Source organism: Nestor notabilis, unplaced genomic scaffold (genome assembly GCF_000696875.1).
Source record: "Nestor notabilis isolate BGI_N333 unplaced genomic scaffold, ASM69687v1 scaffold4611, whole genome shotgun sequence".
Taxonomy (NCBI): domain Eukaryota; kingdom Metazoa; phylum Chordata; class Aves; order Psittaciformes; family Psittacidae; genus Nestor; species Nestor notabilis.
Genome location: NW_009915128.1, coordinates 42,345 through 54,861, shown reverse-complemented (window position 1 = coordinate 54,861; position 12,517 = coordinate 42,345). Strand labels below are relative to the sequence as shown.

General features: G+C 38.9%; 1 protein-coding gene across 1 annotated transcript in view; it reads right to left on the bottom strand.

Annotated features, from left to right (window-relative positions):
• Positions 1-12,517, bottom strand: part of MCTP1 (multiple C2 domains, transmembrane 1) — a gene marked incomplete at its 5' end in the record, with an annotated part of 149,576 nt that overhangs the window by 95,264 nt on the left and 41,795 nt on the right. The window contains 2 exons of the mRNA XM_010023972.1: positions 44-146; positions 2,305-2,407. Of these exons, the coding sequence (XP_010022274.1) occupies positions 44-146; positions 2,305-2,407 (206 nt within the window). The remainder of the gene's footprint in view (positions 1-43; positions 147-2,304; positions 2,408-12,517) is intronic.

The following is a 12,517-nucleotide window of genomic DNA, read 5'->3' as shown; positions in this document are numbered from 1 at the left end:
GCAGGAAAAATTCAGAGTGGTATGTCAGGTGAATGGAACTTACAGACAGCAATGGTATAGCAACTTTGCCTAGAAAGTCAGCACTGCGATCACGGTCTTCGTCATAAACTGTCACTTCAAGCACGGAGTGGATGTCTTTAATATTGCTACAAAGGGAGAAGCACACACAGAAGGGAGAAGAAGTCACCTACACTGGCAGGTACCAAGGACAAAACCGTGAAAGGTTAGCAAAAAACATGTACCCATCTATTTTTCCAAGCCAGAGCAGAGAACAGAACTTAGCACATGAAGCATCCCTCCATATAATCAAAATGCTTTCTAAGGGCTGCAGTGGTCGTGCATGCTCTCTGTGAGGCTTTCTGGGTTGACGTTTTCAGAAGGATGCTGCTTTAAATCTCCTACCTGGGGTTTGTGCTATGTGAGCTGCAAGGACAGCCAGCGCAGCATGGAGCAGCAGTGGGGATTTAGAGCAGCGAGCACAGGACCAAGAGCCTTTAAAGACCTTAAACACTGCTATCCTTGCAGTAGTTCTTACTGCAAATACTGTGAAATCCATGGGTATGTCAACAGAAATAACTGCAAGCCACACAAGCACATCCTAGCCCTGACAACAAGCTCTTTAATTCTGAAATCCTTGCTTAATTGTAGATATACAACAGCCATTACAACAAATTAGGAACAAGCAATATGAAATGCATTTTTCAGCTACTACTGGTTTTTTTTGCCTGCGAGCTATTAAACACTCCACCACCATGCACAAAAACTGTCACTGTACATTGTAAACTTGCAAGTGAAAAATTCACATTCATTATTCAGAGAAGAAAAACAACACAGAGTTGTTTGAAAGAACTCTTCTTTGATCAAATGGCTGATCCAGGAAATACAAATTCAAACAAAGTAGTTTAACTTCAGTAAAATCTACACCTCCAGATGAAACTGGATTTCTAGCCCAAAATTAATTAACAAATCTGAGGATAAATAAAATGATCAATGCAAATATACACAGAAGAGAGGTAAAAACTCTCCTTGAAGGCCTTTTGAGTTTTTCTACTTGATTAGTCTTTTGTCCCCTAGAAACCCAGGCAATTTCTTATGCAGAGAACAGTCGTGCAGAAGAGGTTGATTAGTTATTTGCTCTATTAGCAGGTAATTAAAAATAAATTAATGAAGGGTTTAGCGTGGTTTTGTGGATACATAAGTGAGGACAATGTTAATAAGCTAATAAAAAGTACAACTGTCGTAAGATTTTTTTCTTTTGTTCCCAGTTCATTCCTGAGAGCTCAATGAAGGGCAAAAAAAGCTAGAGATGTCAAATAAAAGAATGATAAAGCTAGTGAAATTAAAAAAAAAAAAAGAGAGAGAGAAAATTAAAATCAGACTGAGTTTTCAGATCATGGCCAAAATACAGCCTTTTTATTTATGATAAAGTGACGTAACTGTACACAAAGATTATACTGGTTTTGCAGTGGATTGTGAGCTGATTTGAGTAGCAGAGAAACCTACAACTCATCAGTTTTCTACTAACTGGTGTCACATTGCAGCCAGAGAGAGAAAAGGAGGCAGGGAAACAAGGCAACTCAGCAAGTCAGATACCAGGAACATTTTGTTTGTGGAAGTCTTTTTTCTATTTTGTCAGAGCCTTTTACTTCAAAATAACAGGATTTTATAAAAAAGTAACCAATAAATCAACGAACAAACAAAACCAAAAAACACAAAACCCCCCCAAACAACCACATCAGTTCCCGGAAAACTGAATGTTTAAGACTGCATTTTACCCAGTAGCTGCATTGTGCTGGTTTAGTGCTAGATGGTATTATGAGAAATGCAGTTGGTAAATCAGAAAAAAACAAACAAAAACATATGGAAAGTATCTGATCATAATTCAGGAAAGTATGAACGCATTTATAAATATCCCTTTATAAAGCTACCTAATGCTTATTAAAGTTAACACCACATTTTAATGAAGGTCATAATCATAGTATCTTTTTTCCCACTCAAAAGTTTAGGGCCAAACCCAGTGGCCTTTGAAACCCTCACTGATGCTGGCAGGAAACTGGAGTGCTCAGCACTACTCACACGTGGTTTCCAAGAAACAATCCTTTCTTTTTTACCTTTAAAATGGTAGCTCTTCTTTTTTTTTTTTTTTTAATCCTCAAAAAATTATTCAGCTGGTTAGTTTGCAAATATCAGTAGGCCATTGCTTGCTTTCTTTAAAATCGGCAGTAGTTATTTTTGATTCAAACATATATTCCCTTCAAAACAACTCATCCCCCCACCAAACACTCACAAAATCCAAACACTTACAATGTGAAGATTTTGTTCCATTCTGGATTGAGGTTCTTGTAGACGGTATGTGTCAGCAGTCTATCATTATTCAATTCAACTACACAAAATGGGTCACTTTTACCTGTAAGAGAAAGTTTGGTTGTCTTTTTTATGTTATTTTATTTTTATGTTTTCATTTTAAGTTTTCTTCCTAAGCTGCATTGTAATTCTTGCAGGAATTAATTCAGCAAAAACTATGGTCTGCATTATGTTCGAGATGACCATAACAGGCTGCCCACCTCTGTATTCTATTAACATTCCTTACTAAAAGGACATCTTTTTTGTCTTTAAAAAAAAAAAAAAAAGAAAAGAAAAAAATCCCCATACACCATACAGACTTTCTGATGAAAACCCAGCATGTTCCTAACAGGTGCCAAGCACCCTTCTGAGACAGCTAGGAGAACTTTACTTTCATGGTGTCAATTCTACATTGTCTGTAATGAAAACATAATTAGAGCATTTTTATATGTAGGAAATGTATTATTCCACATTATTTGTAATAACATAGCACCTACGATACTTATCCAAAGATTACTATGCCCTACATGTTTCATGCTGAACAAATCCTCTCCCCAAAATCAAAAAGCCTTTAAGACAGTCTCAGATAAAAGCCTAACACCAGAGAAAGTGGGCAAGTACAATTAAACAATGAGACGATACCAGCTGGAATGCTAGGCTGTAGTCTCAGCACAGCAGAAGCTCAAATCTGGTTGAGATTTTTGTATACATTAAAGCACAACGAGGTAGCTTTGCATATACTTACAAGAAGGTCCCTCGGCATGAAAGCCACCACAGGAGAAAGTATGAAGATGCTGCTTTGAAAATACAGTATGTAGATAATGGAACCAGTATCCTAGATTGGGTATGGAAATTGATTTTTATTTTTTTCAATCTAATAAAGATAATGAACGGGAAAAGCATGCATGTCTCTGTGTGTGTGCCCCAAATGTGAAATAAGCAGCTTATAGCAATGACTGCAGGTGAGCAGTGCTCATACCAAGCAAAAAGCACGAAAAGTCATCCCCGCTGAGAGTTTTGGGGGAAGCCATGAAAATTATACTAAGCTTTTTCTCAGATATCCATGAGGCCAAGGTTTGGAGAAGAAGGAAAGTAGATGCCTGAATCTCATACTTAAAAACAGATGGGTGGTGTAAAAAAAGGAGCTCTCTGCAGAGAGAGGAAGCAAAAGAAGGGAAGATTAGTATCTCCTGAGTTTCAGGGCAACCCTGAAATCTCCTGGAAGGGGAAGAGGTGTTGTGAAGATCTGAGGAACAGCTACGAGGGAAGAAGCAGTTACAGAATCATGAATGAGAAGACCATTACAATAGAAGGCCAATAAAGGGAAGAAATCACAGTCTGGAGTAAATTATTTAACTCATATTTCAAATTATGACAGTAATGACAACCACTGTAAATGCTGGCCAAGACAGAGAGATGCTATCCCCCCAACCTATTTTGATTTTCTCCAGTAATTGAAGAGAAGAACCTTTTCCCTTGGCACAGAAAACAGGTGTATGATTATTTTCATGTAAGGCTACAAACACATAAGTAGAAAGCTGTAGAATAAATTGCTGCTCCCAGAACCCAAGGGAACTTGGTCGGATGGAAATTAACAACTGAGTTGGATACTCCAGAGTGGCTCGTTCTTGTCTCTAGACTTTCTTCGGACAGCAAAGTGTTTGAAAGTTATTGAGTGTTGGCGCTGGTCTTCCACAATGAAATCTGGCACACTAAACAATTGCATTTCACAATTTGTTGCACAATTTGTTGCCTTCAATAACTCCGTAATGTTTTGTCATGCATTGTAGGAAGCCATAAATTGAGTAGCTCAATGGGGCTACATTCATGATATTAGGAAGGCATATAATTTGTTTTGTACCTTATACAAATGACAATGAAATCAATATTTAGACGAAGCCGTCCAGGGGTCACATCTCCCAAACTGCAATATTGATTCAGACTACATCAGAGGTTAACGTGTATATTATTAACTTTAATGATAAAGAATAATTGTTTTAAACACATTAAGAATTATGATTAGAATTGATGTTTACCTTCTCTAGAAAACAATATACTGCTGAATCTTTCTGATTAAACTTTAAAAGTGATTAATTCATCAGTCAGCAGAGATGGATGTATCACACATCTCAATGTTCTACTTCACAGGCCTATAAGGTGGCTTCAGCATTTGGAAAAAGAAAGACTCAGTTAAAATAACTAGGCAGAAGTGATACAGCAGAAAAGCTAGGTAATACCACTTTATCTCCCTTTCTAAAGTATCATCAATCATATTTGCTTATGATGTTACAATGTTATTTCTGCCTATTAATTGTATGCAGACACAGCAAAATGCACTGCAGTGTCTTAAGGACACCTGTAAACAATGAGAAGGTATTTACTACATTCATTTATTTTCCATATTCATTGACATGCACTTTTTCAATTACTCTCCTTTTAGATTTATATGGATGTTTATCACAGAAGTCCTCAATCAAAACAGACAAACCATTTTCAGAAATGAAAAAAAATCCCCCTCTCACACTCAACATTCCATGTTGCCTCCCCACCGATAACTTGAAAACAGCTTGAGACCAAATTTGACAGAAAGAAATACTGTGAAATGGAACAAGGGAAGGCCCAAATATCATGGCTGACAAGTAGAAGTTTCCTGGTCATGAGCATCTCTGAAACAGAATACTGTTTTTACCATACAAGGAAGCTATGAAGTTTTCATCTGCAAAGCCCTTCACCATCGCCTATGGGCACTTCTTCCATATGCTATAACAATCATCATAACCAAGTTGGGTATCTGAAAAACAACACTCTTCACTGACATACGGTATGTGCAAACGTTATTTGGATACCAACCCAAACAAGTGAACATGATCCAGAAAGACAAAGCCAGAGCAACGTACAAGTACTTGGTGAAACTCATATCCATCTGTCATCTTTAAAGTTCTCATTATTATAAAGGATAACTGCAATCTTAACTCTCACTGACAGCCATGGCAACCTGCCGCATTGCAGAAGTTTACAAAATAATGGGATCATTCCCAATGAAAGCCTTAAGAGAGCACTAAAATATTGAAAGACATCTTCCTTAGGTCTCTTTGGTCTCTAGCAGGACCAAGAAGAATCTGGGAGCTCACAACATAAACTCATTACTATACTATTCAAAACCACTACTTTAAGCACAACACATACTCTAACCAAGGCAGACAACTTTTGCCTGGTTAATGCAACTAGCAATTTCAAAAATCATCTATAGATAAATAGTTTTCCTCATTTTTATATAAAAGAACTACATGCATTCAGAAAAGCATGTGCTGTTCATCTAGCAGTTCTAAAAGTACACTAAAACCCCTGTGATTAGACTGGTGCTGCCTAAGCTCAATCACATCATTCTAAATTATGTTGTCATCACAAGTATGCCTTTCACTACAGACTAAATCACAACTGTCATACATCATCATATATTACCTGTCCTATGTCAACAAATTCTACCCGTATCACTGTGTCTAATGAGGATCTTCCACCTAGCTCCCTGCTCCATGCCCTCCCTAGCTCTCCAGCTTCTGTTCCAGTGACTTGAGAGGTACTCAACTCTATTGATCCGGAGGACATCCACAAATTTCTTCTGAGTATGGTCCTAAATGTGCTCAGTGCTGTGTAAGGTGAGACTACCACCACCTGCATATCACACTTACACATTAAAAGCATGCTCCCAGCAGTGCTGAAACCACTTACAATCTCGAGTAATCCCATGACCTCACTTGGATTAATCATTATTACACCTAGAACTGTTTGAAGGAATTCGTGATACAAGCAGCTAGAAAAACCCAGTGAAGTTCACCTTCCAATTTTCTGAAATCAGACCTGCAGTAAACCTCAGTAAGAACTAAAATAAATCTCATTAATCCATTCTGTTGCTGCAATGTCTCGCACTTTTTTGACTCTACTTGTGCAGTCCTAAGGGCTCCTGAAATGACAGAAATAAAGGGCTAATTTACATAGTACACATAATAATATGGAATGGAGAGCAGCATCTCTTCGGATGGACCTCCCTCACCTTTTCTTTTAGCTGTTACCCATTACAGACCTGGATTATTTGAGAATGCCCCCTAGAGGAATTCTACTTTGTAATGTAAACTACCACTGAAAAAAATTAAGAGGTAATTTCAGCTACTACTGAAAAAGATCAAGAAACTACTTATCCTTAGAAGCTTCCTGTTTTGTTCATCACACCACACATTGCAGCTAGTTTGACAGATACCCTGGTTTGTGCTACACTGTACTGCATTTAATCTTTAAACAGTTGGTAAGACCAGAGCACAAACTGAGATTACTTCACTTAGATCTAAGTAAAATGTTTCACTTCCATCAGCACTGTGTCCCTCACATTGCACACTATACACACATTAATTAACATGATACTTTTTTTACTTTTCACCTTATTTCTCTGAACTACTGCATGCCTCTGGATGAACTATGAAAACAGCTGAACTCTGCAACAGTGGTTAAGATGCAAGTGAGGCTAACCAGGAACTAGAGAGGTCTTATTTGTTATTTACTTCAAAACTCAAAGTCGCCCACAGCTAGGAATTCCATCACAAAAGAATCAAAGTCAGTTCAGAGCTCAGATTATCTGATCATCTGGATCTCAGAAGGTTGGCCACTGGAAGAACTTTTTTCTTCTACAAGTATATAAAATAGGCTTTTTCATCATAGAAGAGAGACATGAATAGTGACAATTTTTAATTGCTTCTCAAAATATTTAGAAAATCAAAACAATAAAACCTTAACCTCCACATAATTTCAGATTTTGAATTTTTCTCTCAAGTAGCTACAGCAACACATTGTCTAACATTCTGGCCATGCTTTTCACTTGGAAATGTTTAAGAAAGGCTGTTTCCATCAGTTGAAAGGCCACAAGACTTCCACAATTGCAAGTGAGCTGGCTTGCTATGCTGGAACTCATCAGAAAGTACCAAAGAGGTTAGGTGGCTCGTGAGCCCTTGTGAACTATGTTTGAGGGTGGGTGGACCAGTCTCAGACAGAGCCCACTGCAGCCTACTTCCAGGTTGGAGGTGAGCTGCATTCTGTCCAGCCCAATGGGGACCTAAAGCACAAAATATTGGGTGTCACCTGAAATTCAAGCCTGAAAGTACTGCTTTTTTCACAAGAGATCAAATGGCATGTGAACAGTTCAGATACAAGTATCTTTTGTGAATATTAGAGCTGTCAAACTGCAATACAATATAATTCGTATTTCTGGGCAAGTTAAAGAGATATGTCCTTCAGTGGTCCCAGAGGGGAAAATTGTCCACTACAAATTTTTGGTTCTTGGTAGACTATTTTCCCAGCAAAAATTCATTTTGTGGCACAGCAATTCTTCCAAACAGGGACTTCAACATAATTGCACTTTTGGACTCCTTTTCTAGCTCCACTTGCACACAAAGCTGAGTTTTCCTTGATGAGAAGCTATCAAAGCTTAAATTTACATTTCTTGCTTGCAATGTTTTGTACCACTTAAACTGTGGTGTTCTTCTATTATAAAGCTCTATTAAACACATGCATTTGTCTCCTGAAAACTGCACGTCATCACATATTATTTAATTAATATTGTAAAAAAGGAGACTTTAGTAAACAAACATATGGGAGCATTGTATTTTATGCAATAAGATGATTTCCTGTTTTAGAGAGGGAAAAGCCACCTGCATACAGTCATGCTTTTCTGTTTTCAATCTTCGAAAATCCAGCCCATAGGAAAAAAAGAATCAGAAAGACCATCAGCCACTGCAGAACAACTCTTTCTTAATTAGGGATGCCATGGGCTCTTAAAAGGAACTACGATTGATACAATTGCTTTTCAGAGTAGGTGCAAGCCAAGAAGCATACGGCAGACCTACCTGTCCCCTGGAAAACTTTTTTTTTTTGTGCTTCAAAAGATTAACTTACAAGAAACGGCAGATAGCATGGGGTTAGCTCCCTGTAAGCCCTGTGGAGATACTTCTACCATGGCTATAGAAAGCATGCATTGTGTCATTACACGTCCAAAGACACAAACAATTTGCTGGTTTTGTTTCTTGAACAGTTTTCTCAACAAAAGGAAGTACGTGACAGACTAAATATAGATAGGCATGTAACATTTGCCTGCTACTGATCAGTCCGTAAAGTCAGATAAACTGACAGAAAGTCAACTCAAGCACTGGCTAGACCGTGAATTGATTTTAAACAAGTCATTGAAATTTATTCTGCACTATTAGATGAATTTTTGCACTGTTAAAATTACATTATCAAAACTGAACTAGAATCCAAAAGACTACTAAAATTGTTTTTGATAGATTAAAAATTTAATAAGAGACGTCAACTCCATTTCTACTTTTAAAAGTCAAGTTCACAGACTTTGACTTCAAAAAGTTCCACCAAGTTTAATGTGGCTATGAAAGCTGAAATATTGTTTGAATATTTCATACGCTATTATGGTTCTCCCCTACTGCTGGCCGTGCCTGTCCATTACAGATCTGAGTCCCCACAGCCAAAAAAGGCCTTTATTTTTGGGGAAGACAAGACAGCTAGTTCATGACTCTGGGGGGCAGTGCCACTCATGCAGACACTAATGTCACTAATGTTGTTCCAAGCTCCCTGCCAGCCAGCTGTTTGGAACAGAGCAGTCACTCTGACCTTTGGCCAGGAGAAGGAATGGCTCAATAGCATGAGAAGCTGCCTTATCTAATGGATTAAGTACAGGACCCCAGTCAAATGCCAGCTTTGACAAGGACTCACTCTGTCGGCCTTAGCTGAGTCTGTTAACCTTTCCTAGTTTTTCCCATCTTTAAAATAGAAATGATAATTCCTCTTTAATGGGGCTGCTGCAAACATGTTGCAATGGACCCATATCATGAGTGTGTAAGATATCTCACCAGGCAATTCAGTGCAGCGTCACAGTTGTGTCAAACTCATTTCCACAAAATATTTACAGAAAAAAGTTTAAAATGTTAACAACCACAATCATCCTCTTGCTGTATATTTAATTCTAAACACTGTGATTAACCAAGAATTTCTTTTAAGTCCTAATTTTGCCATTAGTATCCTCAACCTGCTACATTCTTAAAAAACAAGTTACTTTGCAGTACACAATATTGGACTGATGTCTTGAGACGACCTATGCAATAGGAGCAGGTGAGATTTTATCTATCAGAGAACACTGCCCATCTAGTAGATTTCCGTACTTCATGAAGACAATTCAAGTGTATATTGAAATCTGGCTGCACTAATTGACAGAGCAAATTACTTCTGGAACCATATTTCCAAAGGGCCTCTGAATTTATTCCTTCAATTTTACATGCATGGGCTTCCATACCTTTGTGAATTTAACATTTGTGTACATTACTCTGACATTTCCTTGCATTTGAAGAACAATTTCAAAGACTATTTTTGCACATGTGGTATGAGGACATTTTAGTACAACAGATTTTAGAAAACTCATTTAAATTCTGCACATTTAGCCACCTTGGTATCTTCAATCTAGCTTCAAGTACTTTAATCAAAATTTTAACATGGAATTTTCTTAGAAGACAGTCGGATTTTCATACATAAAACTCAAAAAGAAGGAAAAATAAATTCTTCATTTTTTATGCTTAGTTTCTGTTCTTCAGAGGAGGAGAAGCCTGAAAAGCTTTTGACTGTAAACTGAAACATCATCGAGTATCACTCTTCTGTAAAATCTTTCTGATATATCAGGTCCTGAAATCACGGTAACCAAAAAAAACCTCTCAGACAATTGATTAATAATGAGGTCAGAAATACAAGTAAATTCACTTCTAATGAAGACTGGAGACACAGTAATCAAAGTGTTAAAAATTCATTTCATGCACATCTCATTTGCCTCTTAGCTGATATTTATCACATAATTCTGTGAGAAAGTAGAGGCCTAAGATGCTCCAGATAAATGTCTCAATTAATTGTACAGAGGTAGCCCTCTTTGAGCTGAACCAGAGCTGTGAGCTCTTTATTAAAAGCACTATTCTGTAGCCTGTAACCTTGTTCCTTGACTCCTCTCTAGTTTCCAATTTAAACAAGTCCCCATGCGGCCCGCTCTAAAGGGCTTTGTCTCCCTGTCATTGTTAAGAGAGCCGAGGCATCCTGGAAGTGTGAAATCAGACCTCATGAGCTGAACGGTTCCCCAGGGAACGCCAGACCGCGCAGAAGGTCAAAGTCATGGGCTGGACCATCTGAAAGCGTCTGATCGCCGGTCTGTGACACAGCAAGCAGGGTGGGGGCAGGGGGAGCAGGGAGCCAGGGGCGAGAATTGAACATGTCTTAATTAAAGCCCAGAGACAGCAAAACAAACTGTTTTCTAGGCAGGCTGTCACACGGAGCTTGGATTTTGCTCTGCTAATGAATTTGAGTTGTTAACTATTATTCCTTAAAATAATAGGACTTTGCTGAAACTGTTCAAACCTGTGGCACATCTTTTCCCAACCTGGTTGTTTCTTGCCAATAGTAAGGCAGAGGTTTTCAATTTTATTTCATGGTTCAAGGAAAAGGAGGAGCACAACTCCTGAGTAAAGGAGACACAAGAGCTGCCTTCAAAGCCTGCAGCCCCCCCACTGCAACACAGCTACACCTCGCTTTGTTGCAGACAGAATATGCTTACCTATTGCCCCAACTGGCACCGTGTCATACAATCACAGAATCCTAGAACTATGGGATGGTTTGAAGCTCAAGTTCCATCCCCCTGCCATGGGCAGGGACACCTTCCACTACACCGGGTTGCTCCAAGCACTGTCCAACCTGGCCTTGAGCACTGCCAGGGATGGGGCAGCTGCAGCTTCTCTGGGCAACCTGTGCCAGGGCCTCAGCACCCTCACAGGGAAGAACTTCTGCCTAAGATCTGATGAAGAGCCTATTGCTTTCCAAAACTCATACAGGTTAGGTGAACAGAATAGGTGAACAGAATATGGTTTCAGAGGCTAACTGGCATGGTAAGCCCATTATGCCTAATGTCTTACTGCACCATCACATATTTCTTGGTGTAAAGGACACCTCTGTAGGCACACATGTTGCTACACCAGGGCTCTGCAAGCAGCTGAATCCTCGATAAGGTCTGTATGTGTTCCAGAGTAACCACAAACGAGCAAAGAATCTTGTGGGGAAAGGTGGATATAAAACATTTTTAGCTGAGATTTTAGGGAGAAAACAGCCTTGCAGTGAATAGCTAAAACACAATGGAAGAGTCAAATGAAGCCTTCTCTCTCAAGAAGAAAAGAAAAAAGTAAACTCCACGCTTCAGGTTTTTCTATTTGTTAGCTTATGGTTAAAAAAAAAAAAAAAAAAAAAAAAAAGCCCCCACACTTTCCAGACAGGGGTATTTGCTGTGACCACAATCTCCAACGAAACATAATTTTGCACTAGTGGAAGCCCTAGAATTGTGTTTTGACCATGGAAAGATGCTGCTTTTGCAGAGGAAACATCCTCATTGACCTGGCAATTCCCTCAAAGGCCCCAGTCCTGGAAGACACCCTATTTTACAGCTCTCCCCACAGTCAAGGTCAGCTTTCAAGCACTGGTGGGAAATCTCTCAACCCTTCAGTGCTCCTCCCTTTCTTAGACTTCCTTGCTGCTTGCAGGCTGAGTGAGGAGAGATCTCACTTTGTTCTTTTCTGGGGTATTTTTAAAACTCAGTTCTGTCACATTCGAGCAGCGCCCCATTTTCAAACTGGTGGTGCCTACTTGCTCCCTGTCCACAACTCCACCCTAATTCCAGCCCACCTTGCCACCTTGTTCAATACTTTTGTATGGGGGGAAGGGGCTGTTTGTAAACTGAGGCATGAACCACCACCCTTAATCTCTCTCTTTTAAAAATATATCTGTACTAACCTTAACAATTTGAAACACGCTGTCCAGCATGGGGCTATTGAGACTGGAATAAAAACTGTCCTTGACTGTCAATAGTTTATTAGGGGCTTAACTGAAGTGACCTACTGTAGTAACATTCAGTTGAACAAGGCTATGGGCTTTCTAAGGAAAGGAGAAGAATTGAGGGTTTCATTAAAAAGTAATTTGTGCCTTTTACTCATTCATTCAATGGGAGTCTCAATTGCTCTTTATTCACGCAGAGTTAATACAGTATTACAATGCTGCTCAATGAATGTATGGTAACAAAAGAAAAATTTCACATTTTGAAAGG